This window comes from Haliotis cracherodii, unplaced genomic scaffold (assembly GCF_022045235.1).
Source record: "Haliotis cracherodii isolate W230 unplaced genomic scaffold, xgHalCrac1.p SCAF_10, whole genome shotgun sequence".
NCBI lineage: Eukaryota > Metazoa > Mollusca > Gastropoda > Lepetellida > Haliotidae > Haliotis > Haliotis cracherodii.
In genome coordinates this window covers 53,407,204-53,428,893 of record NW_027266265.1, presented here as the reverse complement: position 1 = coordinate 53,428,893, position 21,690 = coordinate 53,407,204, and the positions used below count along the sequence as shown (strand labels likewise).

General features: G+C 40.1%; 1 protein-coding gene across 2 annotated transcripts; it reads left to right on the top strand.

The window, feature by feature from the left end:
• Positions 1–7,360: 7,360 nt before the first annotated feature.
• On the top strand, positions 7,361–20,190 carry LOC139454526 (uncharacterized). 2 transcript variants are annotated; one of them, XM_071236296.1, is made up of 5 exons: positions 7,361–7,431; positions 11,840–11,974; positions 14,707–14,829; positions 15,566–15,708; positions 18,662–20,190. In XM_071236296.1, the coding sequence occupies exons 1-5, from the start codon at positions 7,413–7,415 to the stop codon at positions 18,899–18,901; spliced, it is 660 nt and encodes a 219-aa protein (XP_071092397.1). In that variant the 5' UTR covers positions 7,361–7,412; the 3' UTR covers positions 18,902–20,190. The 2 variants fall into 2 exon arrangements, with proteins under 2 accessions (XP_071092397.1, XP_071092398.1); XM_071236297.1 differs by lacking the exon at positions 7,361–7,431 and adding an exon at positions 10,429–10,558.
• Positions 20,191–21,690: the final 1,500 nt, after the last annotated feature.

The following is a 21,690-nucleotide window of genomic DNA, read 5'->3' as shown; positions in this document are numbered from 1 at the left end:
CATGAATATCTGTTTACAAATGACATATATTTAAAGGAAATGTGAGGTGATGGAAATGTGTATTTTATCGTAAGTAATCTGAACAATCTAGAGTGTACCAGTTTTGTTTGAATTATTTATCACTTAACCCAGAGAAGAATTGTTTTTATGGCTAAAAAACCCTTATATATACTACTCAACATTTGCAAAGGACAGAAATAGTCATCTTTAGTTAGAGGTGGTCCTTTGCAGATATGAACTTGAGCTTGACATGATCACTTCCCTCTGAACATTGTTATGCTCAAGGTGATGCTATTGTTGTCATTTATGTTATTTTGATTTTGTGTATATATCTTTTATAAGTACTCATGATTTTTCCACCATAATATGTTTGATGATAAGGTCACTGTGACCCAGCGGTCTGTGGTTGATAAAAAGGGGCACTGTGGTCTGTGGTTGATAACAAGGGGCACAATGGTCTGTTGTTGATAACAAGCGGAACTTAGACCCAGTCGTCAGTGGTTGATAACAAGGGGCTTTGTAATCAAATGGTCTGCAGTTGATAACAAGTGTCACCGTGACCCAGTCTGTGGTTGATAACAAGTGTCACAGTGACCCAGTCTGTGGTTGATAACAAGTGTCACCGTGACCCAGTCTGTGGTTGATAACAAGTGTCACCGTGACCCAGTCTGTGGTTGATAACAAGTGTCACCCTGACCCAGTCTGTGGTTGATAACAAGTGTCACCCTGACCCAGTCTGTGGTTGATAACAAGTGTCACAGTGACCCAGTCTGTGGTTGATAGCAAGTGTCACCGTGACCCAGTCTGTGGTTGATAACAAGTGTCACTGTGACCCAGTCTGTGGTTAATAACAAGTGTCACAGTGACCCAGTCTGTGGTTGATAACAAGTGTCACTGTGACCCAGTCTGTGGTTGATAACTAGTGTCACAGTGACCCAGTCTGTGGTTGATAACAAGTGTCACTGTGACCCAGTCTGTGGTTGATAACAAGAAGCATTCTGATCTGTAGTTGATAACAAGGGGCATTGTGATCTGTAGTTGATAACAAGGGGCACTGTGGTCTGGTTGATAACAAGAAGCATTGTGATCTGTAGTTGATAACATGGGGCATTGTGATCTGTAGTTGATAACAAGGGGCACTGTGGTCTGGTTGATAACAAGGGGCATTGTGATCTGTAGTTGATAACAAGGGGCACTGTGGTCTGTGTTTGATAACAAGGGGCACTGTGGTTTGTGGTTGATAACAAGGAGCATTGTGATCTGTTGTTGATAACAAGGGGCACTGTGGTCTGTGTTTGATAACAAGGGGCACTGTGGTTTGTGGTTGATAACAAGGGGCACTGTGGTTGATAACAAGGGGCACTATGGTTTGTGGTCTATAACCAGAAGTTATGTGATATAGTAGATTTCATATTGCACTATGTCCGTGTGGTATACATGGTTGATATGCCATAACGCTGCAACATGCTGTGCAGAGTTGTGCCCCTTTTCGTCCAGGAACAAAGGAAGTTCCACATATGTAGCAACCCAGATGATTGTGTTGCCAGCTGTGTGCCCGTGATTGTGCAGTTCACAGAAGGTGGCACTTGGGGATTACCTTACACATTTGATTGAGTGAGTGAGTGAGTTGGATTTAACACCACTTTTAACAGTATTCCAGTTATATCACAGTGTGTCAGCTTATGTGTGAGGAAAGCCTGAAGTGATGCAGGTCTCAGGCGTTTACCACTTCGGAGAAAACCACAAGCATGGGTATGGTGCTGACAAACCTAGAAACATAATTGGGCCGAACCGGGATTCGAACCAACACTCATAGATTTCTGGCGTGCCCAAGGGACGCAACTCTGCACAGCAAATATTTGATCGAAATAAAAAAACATTTGCAGAGTCAAATGGTAAAAAATATATGAATATATATATTCTCACATTGTTTTTTGAAGTTTTTCTTTGATTCAAGCCATCTCCTCTATAAATATTGGTTAAAAAAATTAATTTATTATTTGGTGTATTTTTTTAACCCATATTTATAGAGGAGATGGTTTGAATTGGGGGGAACAACTTTGAAAAACAATAGCTACAGGTGACAGTAAGTTTTTCATTTGATTTTGGTTTTTGTTGGTCGATCCATAAACCAGGAGAGTGTGTGGCCTAAGCATGCTAAAGATGCTGTGTGCTAGCCCTTTGGCTGTGTATTTAGTGACCAACCAATTCTGTGGTGTTGGCTCCATCAGGAAGTGTTCTATGTGTCCTCTTTGTAAAAAAAACATCTGATAAACTGCCAATGAAATTCAGGGGATCTGTTAGAGTTATTTCATGTGATAACATTGTTGTTTAACAGTCATGCTTTGAAGAATGTTTGAATACAGTTTCTATAAATGTTATTGTCAGTGTTTGTTATATTTAAAGGCATTTTCCACTGAAAAGTACCATATAAAACACAATCACACTAAAATCATAATTAACACACTTTGCACATTAGTATGAATGGATGTCGCCATGTTAGATCCATGATGTGACACATCAACTAGACATGGGTGGCCCAGTCGTGCAGAGTTGTGTCCCTTTGGGCATGAACCACACCCTGCTAGTGGGTTTCACCAAAGTGGTAAACTCTAAGACCTGCATCACTTACGCACTTGGGATCGATGACATGCATCAACCAAGTCAGGGAGTCTGACCACCCGATCCCGTTAGTCGCCTTTTACGGCAAGCATGGGTTGCTGAAGACCTACTCTACCCCGGATCTTCATGGGTCGCATCACTTTGGGCTTTCGTCCCACATCAAGCTGACACAAAGTGACACGCGGCACAGAAAATCGCGGCGCCTTAGACGACTGGGCCACCCGTGCCCCCCGTTTTCGTAAGTTAATGAATATGTTGGTTTTACGACATGCAAGTCATAAAGCTCAACATGGCGTGTGAAGTGAAGTAGGTACTGTAGCTCACCTTATTTAATATATATTTGTAGCATATATAGAACTTAAAATATTTGATACATTAATATCACACTGGTCATATGTAACGAAGAATACATGAGATTCTACACTCAAGAAATCAGACACTTTTGAAGGAATTGAACTCAGCAATACCTTTTAGTGTAATCGTGATTTCACAGGCAAAGAAAACAATGTTTTACCACAAGAGGTGAGGTGAGGTGATATGGAGTTTAAAGTCGCGTCTAAGATTATTGCACTTTTATAGCTACATGCGTGTGGGTGCTTGTACTGCCCGGACTTAAGTTGATGTATAGTGCTAGCCCACTGAGATACATTGCCTCAGTTTAACATGAATACCCCACGCAGACACAGACAAACTGACTCCGGGCCGACCAGTCCTTGTTTTAGCCCCTTAATGCCGTACGCCAGACAGGGTTATAACAAGTACCATCTTATAACGTCTTTTCGTAAGACGCGACCGGGGTTCGAAACCGGACCTTCTGCTCTCCGGGCGGACGCCCTACCACTAGACCACGGAGGCGGTCCTTTCTCCACAAGAGTATGTGTAGGTCAAAGATGGTAGTAGAACAAAATATCATGTGATGACTATAAGAATAACGTACCATATCATGTGATGACTATAAGAATAACGTACCATTAATGGCATTACCGATATCTCAAACTCTATGTCAGTATGCCATAATTATATGTATGCACTGATACTTGGCTAAATAGAAACTGGAGTGGGGTCATTTTTAAGTGCATTTATTCATATACCATTAAAAAATACCCTTCAACGTAAATATACTTCTATGAAAACGCTAATCTCACAATGGTAATGACGCGACAACATGTTTGTTTAAACACCGACTGACATCTACATGACATGACTCAGTAAGTGTTATTACAATGCACTGCCGCACTACAATGTTCCCGGCGGGAGGTGTCAGTAACACCTAATGATACCATTATCTGCCAACTTGTTGATGATTCCCGGGGGAGGAGAAAGTAAATGCTTACCAGCGCACCTGACACTGCATGCTTATGAGAGTACACGTTTCCTGTTTGGGATGGGCGGGTATAGGACAAACTGAGCACACATAAATTAACTATGAATGCACGATAGTCACAGTGTTCTAAAAGATGCATATCTGGAGTTCCTTTTTTGTTTTTTATCTATCAAGATGGAACTGTGTTTCATAATATAAAACTTGAACGCCAGAGAATAACTACTATCGATTTAGGAAGAGAATATATGGAGGTCAACTTCTTTATTATGAGGAACACAATGTTTCGGAGTATATGCTTACTCCTTCATCGATTATCCGCCGAAACAGATTCCTTATGGCGTAAAAGGCAAAATAACGGTGTAATAATATGAATGGATCACTGAAAATCAGTGATGACACCAGGTGTTTGCGAAAAGAATGACTAGAAACATGTCTGGGTTCTGTGTAGTGACTGGGGGTGGTGAAGGTGGGCTTCGGACGTCTTGTATACTAGTATTTGACATTTGATCAGCAGTTGGTTGTTTCACTTTATATCTATTATAAAACTCATTATCTTGTCCTGTACACAGTGCACTGTGTGTTTCAGTTGAAACGTGTTGCGTTACAGTCACAGTCACAGATAGTACAGTGACGGTAAAGGGACCCGTGAAGATCCGGGGTAGAATAGGTCTTCAGCAACCCATGCTTGTCGTAAAAGGCGACTAACGGGATCGGGTGGTCAGGCTCGCTGACTTGGTTGATGCATGTCATCGATCCCAATTGCGTGGATCGATGCTCATGATATTACTCACTGGATTGTCTGGTCCAGATTCGATTATTTACAGACCGCCATCATATAGCTGGAATATTGCTGAGTGCGGCGTTAAACAACAAACCAACCAACCAACTTCAGCAACCCATTCTTGCCGTAAGAGGCAACTATGCTTGTCGTAAGAAGCGACTATCGGGTGGTCAGGCTCGCTGATTTGGTTGATGCATGTCATCGTATCCCAATTGTGTGGATCCATGCTCGTGATGTCAATCACTGGATTGTCTGTTCCAGACTCGATTATTTACAGACCGCTGTCATATAGCTGGAATATTGCTGAGTGCGGAGTTAAACATCAAACAAACAAACAAGGAGGACACTGACAGAGAATGTATATATAGGTAAGTGTATTTTGGAATACAGTGGGACTACCTTTATCAAATACATATGTTATATGATATTGTATGACAATAAAAGGAAGCCAATCAAATGCAACACTGATTCTGCCAACTTGCGAATTGTTTAATTTTCTACAGAATCACCTGTCAAGTCTGCATGTACAAGATCTGAACTCTAGGGGACCGACCATTAGACATTCGGGGTGGTGGGGGTGTTAAAATAAAACAATTGTCAAATTGAAAATTCTTGAAAAATATATTTATGCCTCAGACATTTGAACCCCCCAAAATTGTCTATCGCAAAAAAATACTTTCTTTCATGATGTTATAATTTTGTTGTGTCTATTTAGGCTCATTGTTTTAAATGTAACTGAATAACTATGTAGCTGAAAACATATCGGTTCTCCATACAGTTTCCCAGATCTGTATGTTTGTGTTGACACCAACATCGCGCCCCTGACTCTACCCGCCCCACCATCCCCAAGCAACCAAACTAATGTGAATGTATGTAGATGCATGAATACTAAAGAATGGTTGTCTTGCATTCAGGACGTGTCCAAACAATTTGGACATTCCTAAAATCATGTTGAAAGAATTGCATGTATTGCATTGTAATCGTCTCAAGCATGCTTGCAGGTTTTTTCACCTTGAAAGCTACGAAGATATGTAATAGCATCACTTAATTAAATGCCGCCTTCCTCGACCGCCATACGTCAACAACTGACAGTGAAGGTATTCATTCCAGGTGCATGTATATAGAGGATGTTATAGTGACTGAGTATGGTTTTACGCCGCTTTAAGCAATATTCCAGCAACATCACGGCGGGCGATATTATATGAGTGTTGATGTCATACTATGTTTACGACACTCGTGCCTACATTCCGGTATTACCCGAGCGAGAAATGAACACGAATATAATGTTCTATGTATTACCGAAGACGATGTCTACATACAGAGACATGACGTCGTTTCTAGTATGACGTCATTCCGACCTTCGTCACAATAAGATTCGAATGACGTCAACAATGCCGTCCGATTGCTCATGATATTAATCACTGGATTGTCTGGCTCAGACTCGATTATTTACAGACCGCCGTCATATAGCTGGAATATGGCGTTAAACAACAAACCAACCACCCAACATTAACCTTTTTTTAGAGCGTGGATCGATGCTCATGATGTCAATCACTGGATAATTATCACTTTTTAAACAACAAACCAACGTAAATAATCCAACTCTTATCTGTCTTTCCCCTAACTGTGTTGACTGTTCTGTCAGGAGAGAGGGGACCGCAAGGTAGCCCAGTAGATAAAGCTGAAGACCCAGGTTTGATTTCCTATAGCTACAATGTGTGAAACCCATTTTTCATATTTCGTGTGCCAACCTTCCTCCCCTGTGATAACTGGAATATTGCTAGTGAAGTAAAACCACACTCTCTCAATCTGTCAGGACAACTGGATGTGAACTGCAAACATTATATTAATATATAATTTAAAAGCTTGAAATTTACAAGTGTAAACGATACCTCTCGTCCCTGAATCTTTGTAGTTCTCATACTGACAGAACAGTTTCATAATTTCTTCTTGACCACAAATTAGTGCGGCGTTAAACAACAAACCCACAGCCAACCCTCATCGGATGTGAAGGTATTAGCAACAGGTACATGCATATAGTTTCTTCCATCAATACAAGTATCAACATAGTAAATACTATTAGTCAGCATATATTAAGAAAAAACGTGCAAAATATATTCAACTACAACGAATAATATACAAATACCAGCTACTATTAATGGTACTACCTGGAAGATGAGTCATGCGTCTTGATTAATATTTTACCAAAATTATTTATGTTTTTTACAATTTTCTTTTTAAAAAAAACAACCATTAAACAGCGAGCAGGCTCATTTAATGAATGTACAAGTTACTGATTCATGACTCGTGTGCATATTCTACTTTGCCGCCAAACACGTTGCGTTAGCGTATCAATCATTGTAATGGCGTAGGTCCCGAAGGATGGAACGTCAGTAACTGAGGCAGTCCATGCTATTGATTTGCAAAGCTAGATAATTTAGTCCCTGCTCTCAGTTAATCACCGTTACGATGCATTCAATATCTGCACTTGTGATTGAGGACAGACCTGGACCCGTGTCTCATTTGCACCCATATACGAGTCTGACCGGGGCCTCGAGTGGGTGTGTGTTAGGTCATTCAGTGTCTGCGTTCCCGATAATGTCGGAATTTCCTGCACGGAGTTACGATTGGAAATTACGTGCGTGTTGTCGATGAATCCGCTGTCAACGAGCTGATGTGGGTTGAATGGCTGCCTTTAGAATTGGTAGGTGGGTGTTTGAGATACTCTGTTCCTGTCAGCTCTGTTTTGTATCGAGATTCATCTGCCCTTTCCGAGAGCTGCGATGAGGTCCTACAGTCAAGACATGAACCTACATCACGGCCATGTCTTTACTGTAGGACCCCATCGCGGCTCGCGGGTACACCGACCCCTGTGTGTACATTTTACTGTTGTAGACAAGAATACGACAGTCAAGTTAATGGCAGTATAACGAGACACACTTTTAGACATATATTTTCGACATTCTGTTTCAGTGCGTGTATTTTTGTTTATCTTATATTTACCATAGGCGGTTAACTTGGGCACAGAGAATAACGATTATACTTGGAGTTCATTTAGAGTTTCTCGCCGCTTTGAAATTACACATCGATTTAAAGCAATGTGGTTTTTTTTATTCAAAGCTACGTAGTCCAGTGGCTGAATCAAGGGTAATATGTGTGAATGTTTCGATCCCATCTCTTTTTAGCCTTGGATGGCCGCAATAACGGGGCACCATGCACGTCGAGCGTTCATTGCCAGGTTTAGTTATTGTAATTAGTTACTTGTGTTAAGCTTAGACATTGTCCTCGCGTACTAAGTGTGATCAACAACTTCTAGATTCATGATTCATTATACAATTTGAGTTTACAAACACGATATGTTTTGAAGTGCTTGAATCTACCTTGCAAGGTCTACCAATTGCAACTACACCGAATCCTTAACTCGAAACGATTTAAAATATTAATTCCAATCTTGATTAAACCACCTCCTCAAAGAGGCCATAGCCCTGAAGTCGCAGCCTCTGACATACGAACACAACGACGCCAACAGCTAGACGTTAAAATCTATGCAACGTTTTGACGTACCGGCACCCGAAGAACACTTGCGGCAAGAGTTAGTGAGTCTGTTCTTCTAAAGTGGTTATTATGTCAACAGCCTGTCATCAGCTGAAGCCATACTGCATCTTCCAGATTACGTTTCTTGGTTTGTCACGACGGCGCCAACAGCTAGACGTCAAAATCAATGCAACGTTTTGACGTACCAGTACCTTAAGAACACTTTCGGCAATAGTTAGTGAGTCTGTTCTACGAAAGCTGTTATTATGTCAACAGCCATTCATCAGCTGGAGGGGGCACGGGTGGCCCAGTTGGCTAAGGCGCCGCGATTCGCTGTGCAGGGTTGCGTCCTATGACCTATGACCTATGATTGTGGGTTCGAATCCCGGTTCGCCCCGATTATGTTTCTAGGTTTGTCAGCACCATATCCGTGCTCGTGGGTTTCACCGAAGTGGTAAACGTCTGAGACCTGCATCACTTCGGGCTTTCCTCCCACATTAAGGTGACACGCCGTGATATAACTGGAATACTGTTAAAAGCGGCGTTAAACCCAACTAACTCACTCACTCACTCATCAGCTGGAGCCATACTGCATCTCGGGTTCCAATTCCAGTTTACGTTTCTGGGTTTGTTTGCACCATACTCGTGCTCATGGGTTTCATCAAAGGAGCTAGTCCTACACCACCACCGCGCCTGTCTTTTCTCTCACATTAAGCTGACGTGATATAACTGAATTATTGTTCAAAGCGGCGTTAAACCAAAATCTCTCGTTCATCCCACACTGCATCAAATTGGACGAATGTTGACTTTGGGGTTTTGCCTCTAAGTGAGGTTGTGGCTCTATTTAAACTCATAATCACATTTCCTCTTGATTGTGATTTTGAAAAAAAAAACAGTCTAAAATGTGGCCATCCTCATCAGTACAGGGTATTTTGTGAACAAGGCCATAATCTTTGACGGAGAGATATCACCAATAGACACAACATGTCTGTAACCCATATTTATTAATAATCATTTCGAATCTCAAAGAGCTATTTCAAGAGACCATTTCATGCAAGGCTTTTGTATCCTTAGACAAGGTTTTTGACTCCGCTTTTCCCACTGTGATATGACTGAAACAGTTGTTGACTGTGATGTGAAATGACCATTATTAACCCTTACTTGGAAAAAAAATACAATTTAAGCATATGTATAAGTAAAAATATTTTATTGCAATAACCTAAACTGACGAGCAAAAGAAAAGTTACCAGCCAACATTGTTTGATCCTAAATACAGAGCAGGACCAATGTCAAGGAAGATACTTGTATTGCCAAAAGACATGAATTAACAACATCATTAGAAGTTAAGCTATGAGAATCAAGTTGGCCTAAAACGTACCCTATCGCAGTTTGGGATGCATCAGTTTGAGGAAGAAGGGTTTGCTGTAGCTTTTAGATTGCCTGTTGGTATTTTGTTGGACCGTTCGAAAGACGCGTCTTTTTTTCCGACGGTTGTAGAGAGGGGATGCTGTGGTAGAAAGGTTTGCTACAAATTTGCGCCAATACGAGTCCAAACCTGAGAAATAACGCCTGTCATAGACACATTGACATTTTTAGGGGGTGGGATCTATATGTGACTGAATCTTTTCTTGAAGGATCGACATGGATGACATATTTTGTCGCGAATATCCGTTTGCTTTGTTTTAGTAAATCCTCTATCCCTCCAATTAAAGCACCCATCCACCCACCCACCCCCAAGGCAGGAGGAAAAGGAAGAAAAGAAATCTCAGCCCCTTAAAATGAAGAAAACCTCCATCACTCAACACCCCCTCAACAATTGTGATACAGTTCCACAAAACGGACAAAGATGTTGCCCTTCACAAATTGGAATGTGTCTTTGACTTTTGTAATTTCCAAACAATTTGATCTGCAACAATTTACATAAATTTCGATGTTATAGGCTTTCGAATGACTTTCGATCACGAGGACTTACCTAGTTTTTCATACGACAGCGGGGCTTGGTATTCTACCTACCACTATATAAACATGTAACTGTCTACATTGTATACATTTCAAGGTCAACGTGGTGTCGTGATGACTTTGACATCTGAATGTACTTTAACGATGTCTAATCAAGGGCGGATAACTCTCATTGGCGGAAGTTGCTTCAGACCACTGCGTGGGTGAAGGTCGTTTGCGGGAGGCATTGAGAAGTTTGTTGATGTTTTTGTCAGAAATGCCTCCCTAATTGTCGCTTGATTGTAGTTCTACATTTGGTAGAAACTTATTCCGTTAATGATTATAATTCAGAATACCAGGTAAGAAAAGTCTACGTTAGATGTGTAATCTATGTGCCTACGACAACATAAACATGCCCTTTTCAGTACAACGCAAGAGGGAGCATGATCCGTCAGGTTGTTGTCAATTTTGTTCCAAGGTCCGGCATGTCAAAAATTACGACAGCAACTCCCGTTTGAAAGATTCGCCTCACTCGAAAATACCATGGAAATTGACCCAAAGCGTCATTAACCACACACGGGTGCAACAAGGTCCTCGTAACCAGAAAATGACATCACAGTTCGCGTTTCCTTCAGTGTAAAAGAAACATTAAAGTTATATTCGTGGTTGTGACAAGTATCTGATAGATATGTAGGTAATGCACTACAAATTAACCTGAAACATTTACTATCCTGAATACAAATAATGCCATTACAATGCTACAGTGTTTAAGCATACTAAAATCATTTTACATTCATCACACTTTCTGCATTCCTTACATCTCCAAATTCATAAATATTCAACAAAAGTTTAACATTTGATACACATGGGATTCTTCCACTGTCATCTGATTTGTTCATGAACATAGGACATTTCATGTTCTGTCATTGCCAGGTGGAGTTAAAACTGTAAGTAAAACTATGTCTATAAATATGCAGCCATGGCAAGGGACAGTATGTGGACTGTTCATTGTTTGCAAACAATAGCCAATAACCCCTGAGCTTACTCTGATCACATTATTCCGTGAGAGAAATTTCTGCCACAGTGACTACACGGCAGATGTAGCCTTATCACATGACCAGACTTTTCTCTTGTTTGTAAACAAACACACATATTCTGAAATCTGAACAGATGGGCCTAATGCAAGCCTTTCAATGAGATTTCCATATTATTACAATTATGATTCCTAGTTTGTCAGTAACATTCAAAGACCTGTGAAGATCCGTGTTAGAATAGGTCTACATCAACCCATGCTTGTTTTAAGAGACGATTATGCATGTTGTAAGGGGCAACTAACAAGGTCGGATAGTCAGGTTGATGCATGTCATCGTATCCCAGTTGTGTGGATTGATGCTCATGATATCAATCACTGGATTGTCTGTTCCAGACTCAATTATTTAAAGACCACTGTCATATAGCTGGAATATTGCTGAGTGCGGCGTTAAACATCAAAGAAACAAAGTATCATTCTCAATGACCCATACTGATAGGATTCACCACAAGTGTTTTACTTGCTCCCCTCTTTTGGTAATACACGTTGATAAAACTGAAAAGCACTACAAAGTCCAGCTCATACACCACTCAGTGTTGTTTTCTTTCAGAGTCCATTATGTCTGTGACATACAAAAACAACGATTCCAGTGGTGGAGGGAAGCCAATCACGGAAATTGATTGCGACCTGACGATTAACAGACAGTGTGAAGATGGCACCTGTATATCAAAGGTCGAGCTCTGTCGTAAGTAGTGTTGTTGCGATTCACTAGAAATGATTGTGACCTGATGGTTAACAGACAGTGTAAAATGGCTCCTGTATATAGTGAATAGAGCTCTGTCGTAAGTAGAGTTGTTGCGATTCACTAGAAATGATTGTGACCTGATGGTTAACAGACAGTGTAAAATGGCTCCTGTATATCAAAGGTTGAGCTATGTCAAAAGTAGTTTTGTACTGATTCACTAAAAATGATTGTGATCTGTCGATTAACAGACAGTGTGAAGATCGCTCCTGTATGTAACACAATGAAGGTATGTTTTAAAGTAGAGTTGTTGCGATTCACTAGAACTGATTGTGACCTGATGGTTAACAGACAGTGTGAAGATTGCTCCTGTATATAGTGAATAGAGCTCTGTCGTAAGTAGAGTTGTTGCGATTCACTAGAAATGATTGTGACCTGATGGTTAACAGACAGTGTAAAATGGCTCCTGTATATCAAAGGTTGAGCTATGTCAAAAGTAGTTTTGTACTGATTCACTAAAAATGATTGTGATCTGTCGATTAACAGACAGTGTGAAGATCGCTCCTGTATGTAACACAATGAAGGTATGTTTTAAAGTAGAGTTGTTGCGATTCACTAGAACTGATTGTGACCTGATGGTTAACAGACAGTGTGAAGATTGCTCCTGTATATATTAAATAGAGCTCTGTCGTAAGTAGAGTTGTTGCGATTCACTAGAAATGATTGTGACCTGATGGTTAACAGACAGTGTAAAATGGCTCCTGTATATCAAAGGTTGAGCTATGTCAAAAGTAGTTTTGTACTGATTCACTAAAAATGATTGTGATCTGTCGATTAACAGACAGTGTGAAGATCGCTCCTGTATGTAACACAATGAAGCTATGTTTTAAAGTAGAGTTGTTGCGATTCACTAGAACTGATTGTGACCTGATGGTTAACAGACAGTGTGAAGATTGCTCCTGTATATATTAAATAGAGCTCTGTCGTAAGTAGAGTTGTTGCTATTCACTAGAAATGATTGTGACCTGGTGGTTAACAGTGTGAAAATGGCTCCTGTATATAGTAAATAGAGCTCTGTCTTAAGTAGAGTTGTTGCTATTCACTAGCAATGATTGTGACCTGGTGGTTAACAGTGTGAAAATGGCTCCTGTATATATAGTAAATAGAGCTCTGTCGTAAGTAGAGTTGTTGCTATTCACTAGAAATGATTGTGACCTGGTGGTTAACAGTGTGAAAATGGCTCCTGTATATCTGAAGTTGAGCTCTGTTGTTTGCAGGCTTGTAGATTTACCACGAATGTTCAGTGAATGACCACATGCATAGGTCATGTGTGTATCAAATCAAGACAATACATATGTATTTAAGGGTGACATGTAAAATGGTGTAAATATGCATTTGAAGTTGCCCTTGATCTATTTCATTCGGAAAATATCATAACTATTCGGTGAATGGCATCTTACATCCTTGATCTGAGATACAAAATTGTGGTTGGTGTGTTGCAAAAGTTATTACTTGCCCGTGAAGAAATCACCCATTTAATAATCTTACAGCTGTATTTCACATTGTGTAATACCAAAACGCGTGCTTATGTACTCTCGGAACATGTTTCACGAACAAATGTTGAAAGCTCTCAACATCCCTTGGCTTATTCAATGACATTGCGTGTGGAGTTGATAGATCACTGAGAGGAGCTTAGCCACACTCGATGACCCCCAGCAACCTTGTTGCTAGGCTGACGTCACATGGCATTGTTTTGCCGATAGATCTTGCAACAAAATTCCACAAATTACGTCATCGGGTATTGTGACGTTATTTTAAACTTTGAGGTGCAAGGCCTGTTGTGCAAGGCCCGTTCCACAAGGCGATCGTATTGTAGCGCAACGACAGTCGTTAGTCTGTTAAAGTATGTGAGTTGCGATAGTCTTAGCCCTACGATAATTTTGTTAATTCTAAAGGTGGACCGTTGTATGGTATTAAATTCATATGTTCCAACTTTTGACGTGTTTGAAGTATTATTCTGTTAAACTCAGTTGGACTATGCCGTGGATCGTGTAGGTGTCAGACTGTTCATACTCAACAGTATAATTCTAAAAACATTATAAATGGCAAGTAATAAATAAAATACTAAACTCACTCCTGTGTAAAACTAATTTTATGAAACTCGTGAATAGTTGTGGTATTACACGGGAGCTCTTTTAGTATTCTATATTTATGCCCACAGTTCTACAATTCGAGAGAGGAACAATAGACATGTTCCTTTCATAAATATATTGACACAGTTCTTGATTAAAAATTTGAAAACTAAACAAACGAACATTCCTGAATGTCTAATATATAGTTGAGATTGTATGGCAGTGCTTTCCACGTACTGTGCAACACCTCCTCCATTCAAATGTTTACCCCACTGAAGCGAGAGATAGACGATGATTTTGACGGAATCAGTCATGACTGTCATTCGGAATACCCCGTGTTGACGTTTTCGAGGTTGCTTGATTAGAAAACACATTCCGAATGTCACTTTCATGATCTGGTTAGCGAAGCTTTGATTGGCCGGATGAAAGGTCGCTCTGACGTGACCCGTAATGGGATGTCCTCGGATCTTTTTTTAAGCGATAGCGAGAACTAAGATCTGATTTTAATGAGATTGTTGTCAGTGTGACATTAGATTGAAATTTGCCTTTCCGGTGGAGATTTTGTCAGAGCGATGTTAAATTGAAATTGCTCTTTCTTTTCAGCTGATGAGCAGATTATGAACCAGAACACAATTCTCATCATGATTGTGGTCGGCATGGCTGTTGTCATTTTTCTCATCATCCTCTACTGCTTCCAACAGCGACAACGGGGCAATGGAAGAACGGGTATGGTGTTTCTGTTGTCTGCAAGAAATGCATGTGGTATATTGGGAAGTTATTTCACTAAATCTTTCACTTTATATGGTTTATTTTTGCATTCAGTAGGTATTTTCAAAACCAGAACTTATTGACTTATTGCTTATTGACTGCACAGGGATGAGAATGTGTATTTTTTTAAAAACACTAAAAGTTAGCCAGGGGTCTGGGGGCATGACTTATGAGTATATTGTAGTCATGGTAATGGCACTTGACGGAACAAAGTCCTTAAGAGTTCTGTGGATCCTCCAAAAATTCTCGAACTGTGTGTTACACAACTTACTCATGTCATGCAGGGGGCACGGGTGGCCCAGTCATCTAAGGCGCCGTGATTCGCTGTGCAGAGTTGCATCCCTTGGGCACGCTAGAAACCTATGATTGTGGGTTCGAATCCCGGTTCGCCCCGATTATGTTTCTAGGTTTGTCAGCACCATATCTGTGCTCGCGGGTTTCACTGAAGTGGTAATCGTCTCAGAACTGCATTACTTGGGTCTTTCCTCCAACATTAAGCTCACACGCTGCGATATAACTGGAATACTGTTAAACGTGGCGTTAAACCCAACTCACTCACTCACTCACTCACTCACTCACTCACTCACTCACTCACTCACTCACTCACTCACTCACTCACTCACTCACTCACTCACTCACTCACTCACTCACTCACTCACTCACTCACTCACTCATGTCATGCTTTTTGATGCAGGAAGAAACGACAACTTTGAATCCATGAATGGCGATGGGATGAGTGGTGATGGAGACAATGCTTCATTATACATGCCGCCGCCTACGTACGACGAGGTTGTCACAACAGACCTTTACCCAGCCACGCCACAGATGCTGAGAAATGTAGGTACTAAACTTGCTGCTGGGTAAAGCACAGCAGGTCCCAGCTCCCCACACCTGTCGTAAGATCCGACGAATGAAGATTGTGATCATGCTTATTGTGATATTGATTCATGGCGTTGATCATGCAGTGTAGTAACAGAAGATCCTTTGGCCACAGATCATGCTTATTATCCCCCGCCACGAAGTGGAAGGGTGATATGGGAATGGGTGCCGTCCGTCCGTCACATTTCGTTTCCGGAGCAGATCTTGAAAACCGTACTATATATCTTCATCAAACTTGGCACATAGATAGGTCTAGTGGTGAACTGGTGCCATTTGATAATTTGGGATTTTTCAAAAAAAAATTTTGTGTTTCCATGGCAACGACTTTGATTTAGACTGAAAATGGCGGTAGTCCTCGTTTCCGGAGCAGATCTTGAAAACCTTACTTATATTTCTTCATAAAACTTCGCACATAGATAGGTCTAGTGGTGAACTGGTGCCTTTTGATAGTTTGGGATTCAAATTTTTTTTTTTTTTTGAGTTTCCATGGCAACGACTTTGATTTAGACTGAAAATGGCTGTAGTCCTCGTTTCCGGAGCAGATCTTGAAAACCGTACCATATTTCTTCACCATACTTGGCACATAATGTCATCTCACAGTATTGAATACATTTCTTTTCTTCTTGGTAAGTTCTGCTTTGCTTGAGTGTATGTTCCTCCAAAAGTGTCATGGACACAGTTGTTGCATTCACTGACTAACTTCATGCAGAAACACAACTCATTACAAATACAACAGTGTAACTGATCTTAAACCTTCTCAACTGTATAAACACTATATATTCTTGTCAGCCATACTCTGTACTTCACTTGCTTGATAACGGTGTCAGAACCTTCACCGAAACTATCGCTCCTAATTGTAATAAAGAAGTTGGTCGTCCATATGTCTCATCCTTACTCATTACAAATTCAGTTACATATTCTATCATAAACTGCAGATGGAAAAACAACACCAGTAATAACTCTTCTTAGTGCTACAATTAGACAATTTACATTGCACACAATCCGACATGTCATATTGGCGGGGGATGTGAGTATTTCATGCTTGTTGTAATATTGATTGATGGCACTGGTTATACGCTAGAGTAACACATGACCTAAATACATCACAACTGCCTCCGTCGTCTGGTGGATAGAGCATCTGCCTGGAGACTGGAAGGTTTGTGGTTTGATCCCCGGCCGCTTCATACGAAAAGCATTAGAAGATGGTACTTGTTGTTACCCTGCCTGGCACTCGGCATTAAGGGTATATGCTACATGTACAGTAAACTACCGTTATAACGAACTAAGAGGGACCACTAATTTTAGTTCATTATAACCGTAGTTCGTTGTAAGCATATATACCATATACCCTATATACAGCATATTGACAGAACCCCAAAACAGTTCTATAATATCTGGCAGTTTGGTATGAGCGTGTTCGTTGTAAACATAGTTTACTGTATGTCTATATATATATATATATGTATATGTATATGTATATTTTAAAACTGGCATATCTCAGAGGGCTAGCACCATAAAACCAGTGTTAATCCAGAATAGTACGGACGGACGGACGGACGGACGGACATACGGACGGACGGACGGACGGACGGACAGACAGACAGACAGACAGACAGACAGACAGACAGACCTGTCGCTACATAAGTGCAATAATTTGAATGTAACTTGTAAACTTTATTTTGGGAATCAACCTTACTTGGAAGGAGTGTTTGGTGGGTACCTGTAACTAGTGTGGAAAATATATCATCCTTTTCAGGCATAATAATTATACAGAGCTCCAGATAAGCTTTTGGTGTTGTGGGTATTTTACCCATGCATTTTAAAATCATTGGGTATCAGTAATTCTATGTGGGTATTCAAATTTCTGTTACCCACTAGTTTTTACACATGTGGGTATTTAAGTTAAATATTTAAACACTATTCATCTAGTCCCTGCAAACTGGTGTCGTGTGGGTTCGAGAGCTTTACAGGACTCAAAAATACCACGATACTTCCACAAGAAATGATCATGATGTAACTGTCATCGTGGAGTTTGGCAAGGTTGACGGAATGCCCGTTTATAATTTCAAAATAGGTTGCTGATTTGCTAATCGAATACGCAGGGTTACTGAACAACAGTTTGATGATACGCACAAGTTTTATTTTTGTAGTGTATCTGTAATGTTCGTTGCATATTTGATACACTTGGATTTTATTTTACTGTGTCTTTCTGTATTTCTGATGCATATTTCACGCTGATACGCAGCTTATCTGGAGCTCTGATTATAGGGTTGGGGGATTTGCTCATAAATTGTATTGCAATACATGTATGTCGCAATATGGATGAATTGCAATACGTATTGGGGCCCAAATTATATATATTTGTACTGTTCAAATGGTATTCCTTTTTCCAATTATCCAGGCTTCAGGCTTCAGATTGCGAGATGGTAGTATGGATAAACGAGACTGTCTATGTCATCAATGTAAACAGCATGAAGCATGTGTTGTTTCCTAGGTTTAGATAGGAACCCAGTCCATCCAAATGCCTCAAGATAATGGATATAATTTATAGAATTATGTCTTCATTCTTCTTTGACTGTATCGGAAAATATCAATACACAAGTGTTGTAATACGATATGTGTATTGCTGATGACGTATTGCAGTATACCGGTTTACCAGTTATATAGCACACCGTATGTAATAACATATAATAGGATCATAGGATCAACTAAACACACTCTGAGAGTATATTGACACACACCTGTATATCTCCACTCTATCAGAGATTACAAACAAAGTATTGATTTTCAATTACTTTATACTTTGCTAATAAGTTTCAATTTTATGACATGGTCCATGAACAAGAAATATCATTTATGCAGTCAGTAATGCAATATGTAATTTCTGTTCTGATAACTATTTCTTCCTCAGACGCGGATGTCTTCGTCCGACGAGCCACCGATGACCCCACCACCTAATTACGAGGTAGCACTTCACATTTTAGCTCAAAGCCACGAATCTGTGTTAACGAACAAAGTAGGGAAGAACTTGCGGACATCGCCTGTTGTTCGACGTAGCATCTCTATAGACCACCACATGGGGGGACAGTATACACAGCTGAGGGAGGGGTCAAGGTCACCCGTCCGGAATGTGGATGAAGAAAATAGGTAGCAGAGAGAGAGGAAGGACTGTGTGCTTGGTTAAAACTGTGTTCCAAGGATTGGCATTATGCAGTAGTGGCCTGGAAATTCAGATTTACAGATGCTGAGATGTCTGGAATTATACTACTCCACTTTTGACAGGGGTGATCAGATATGAAGATAAAAATAACCCTATCAAAAATAGAGTAGTATGTAAATACCGTATTCGACGTAATAAGCGCCCACGGCGATATTTGCTAATATATTCTCTAGTGAACAATCCCAATGTACACACAGACTTATTTATTCATGTATAATACGCACTTGTGTGTTATATGCACCCTTAATTACGGGCAATTAAATTCTTGATAAATATATCTGTCGATCTGTCGTGTATAATACACACAGACTTTTATTTGGTATCATTTCAGGCTGTCAGCATAAACCACGAAATTTACGATCTTTCAACTTTTTTTCTCCAAAATTTTATTTTAATAAGAGCCCCCTATTTCAATTTTGGCCGCTTATTACGTCGAATACGGTAAGTCTTTATAATGAGTACCTGATACATTTTAAATGGCAATGACACTTTTACGTTATATACAATCTGTGTCAAACACTTTCTAATCAACAAGCTCAAGACATGTATTTCTGCATTATTTTCAGTATATTTAGTCTCACTATACCAGAAGAATGTTGCTAGACTTTCGCTTCAGACAAGTGGCTGAAGTCACAGACTGTATGTATATAATTGATATATCTATTGTGAAAAATGGCCTTTTGTGGAAAGTGGGGAGTGGGGGGGTTTAAGAGGAAGGGACCATATGGAATTACCAGATGTACATAATACCTCTTATTTATATAAAGCATCATCAAATAGAACACTCAGTTTAGTTCATTGGAATTTTTTGTTCACTGTATTACTTGAAAAATATGGCTGGGACGAGTCCAAATTTACTACCCGGGTACTCACCTCCCTATTACCCGACCCTACCCGGGTACCCACTGTAGGTCTCAGGAGATGTCTCAAAATGTCCGATTGAGGACATCTTTAGCATGGCCCTGGCCAAACGTTTTTCGATACATGTATTAAACAACCTGGTCATTCATACACTGAAGTTGAATTAAGTTATATCTTTATTCAACCACAGTCAGAAAGAACATTAGTGACTTGTAGTGTCACCATAGCGTTCTAGATAATTTTTGCCATTAAACAATATATCACATGACTAATAGAGTTCTAGATAATTTTTGTCATTAAACAATATATCACGTGACTAACCACGGGTCCGGGTAGTCCTGTGGGTACCCGGGTCCTACTCTGTACCCACCCAACCCGAGTTACCTGTCCCAGCCCTACTTGAAAGATTGATGGAAATAGTGCTATGTTGTTGTTAGAAGATGTCACTGACAACCACAGCTGAGTAACAAACGTTTGGTCGTGGTACAGAGTTTATGCATAATACTATCAAAGTACTTGTTTGTATTTACTGACTGGCAGTTAAACATCATCTGTGCCTGTAAATGTTTGGATATATCGGCAAGAGTTTGATATTATGTATATCATGTTACTACCTGTGTTAGTTGTGATTATCAGCGTTAGAAATTGGCACTAGTCCAATGGTCCTTGCCAAACTGTCCAATAATTCATGAGGACTAATAGAAATTGTCCTTTTTGTTATCATTTTGAGGACAAGTGAACTAAAACTGTTTCTATTGCTGATAATGTTTCGAGAACATGCTGATAAATTTTGGAAATGGCTGCAGTAGTAGGCATGGCATGTAAATAGCTACTGTGTATTGTGCAATGATATTCCACATGTGAGAGTTCTTCTCATGAACTGATAGTTTACATTATCTTTACATTGTTACTTAATCATGTACATCTTGATCCTGTCAGGTTATTAATTTTGCAAAATAACCACCCAAACATAATGTCTCTTTTTCATATTTTACATTCTCTAGGATACTATGTTTAGCTTATGATGATATAAAAGAACATATCAGGGACCTTGCACTTGGTGCCATCTTTGACTTTACTATAGAATTTTGTCCCTTAATCTTGAAGTTGGCATTTGCCATATTAACACTTTTTGAAAAGCAGGATATACCCAGAAGTACCTTTCCTCACACAAATGTCGCAGTAAAAGAACAGTTCAGTTTCAACTAATTGCTCAACTAATTATGTACATGTACTTTACTCCACTTGTAGGGGTCACGGGTGGCCTAGTCGTCTAAGGTGCCACGATTCATTGTGCAGGGTTGCGTCCCTTGGGCAAGCCAGAAACCTATGATTGTGGGTTCGAATCCCGGTTCGCCCCGATTATGTTTCTAGGTTTGTCAGCACCATACCTGTGCTCGTGGGTTTCACCGAAGTGGTAAACGTCTCAGACCTGAATCACTTCAGGCTTTCCTCCCACATTTACCTGACACGCCGCATTATAACTTGAATACTGTTAAAAGTGGCATTAAACCTAACTCACTCACTCACTCCAATTGTAACAGTAATCTTTTTGGACAAATGAACCATTGTGAGTAGACATGAGTAAAAACATGGCTCTTCTTGGTTACTGAAACCAAGGCGGTTTGATTAATCAAAGCCATGTGACACGACTAACACTTTCCAAGCTGTGAATTAACAAGCTTGAGGCGAGAGTGGCACTTTGATGTTTTTGTTAAGTGGACAGACTAAATAGTGATTGCTAGGCCAAAGGTAAATGTACACTGTTCATTATTTGTCACAGTTATTATAAATCATTGCTGGTGAAAAACATTTCAATTTATCATCACATGCATGTGATGTGTTCTTAATGCAGGGGG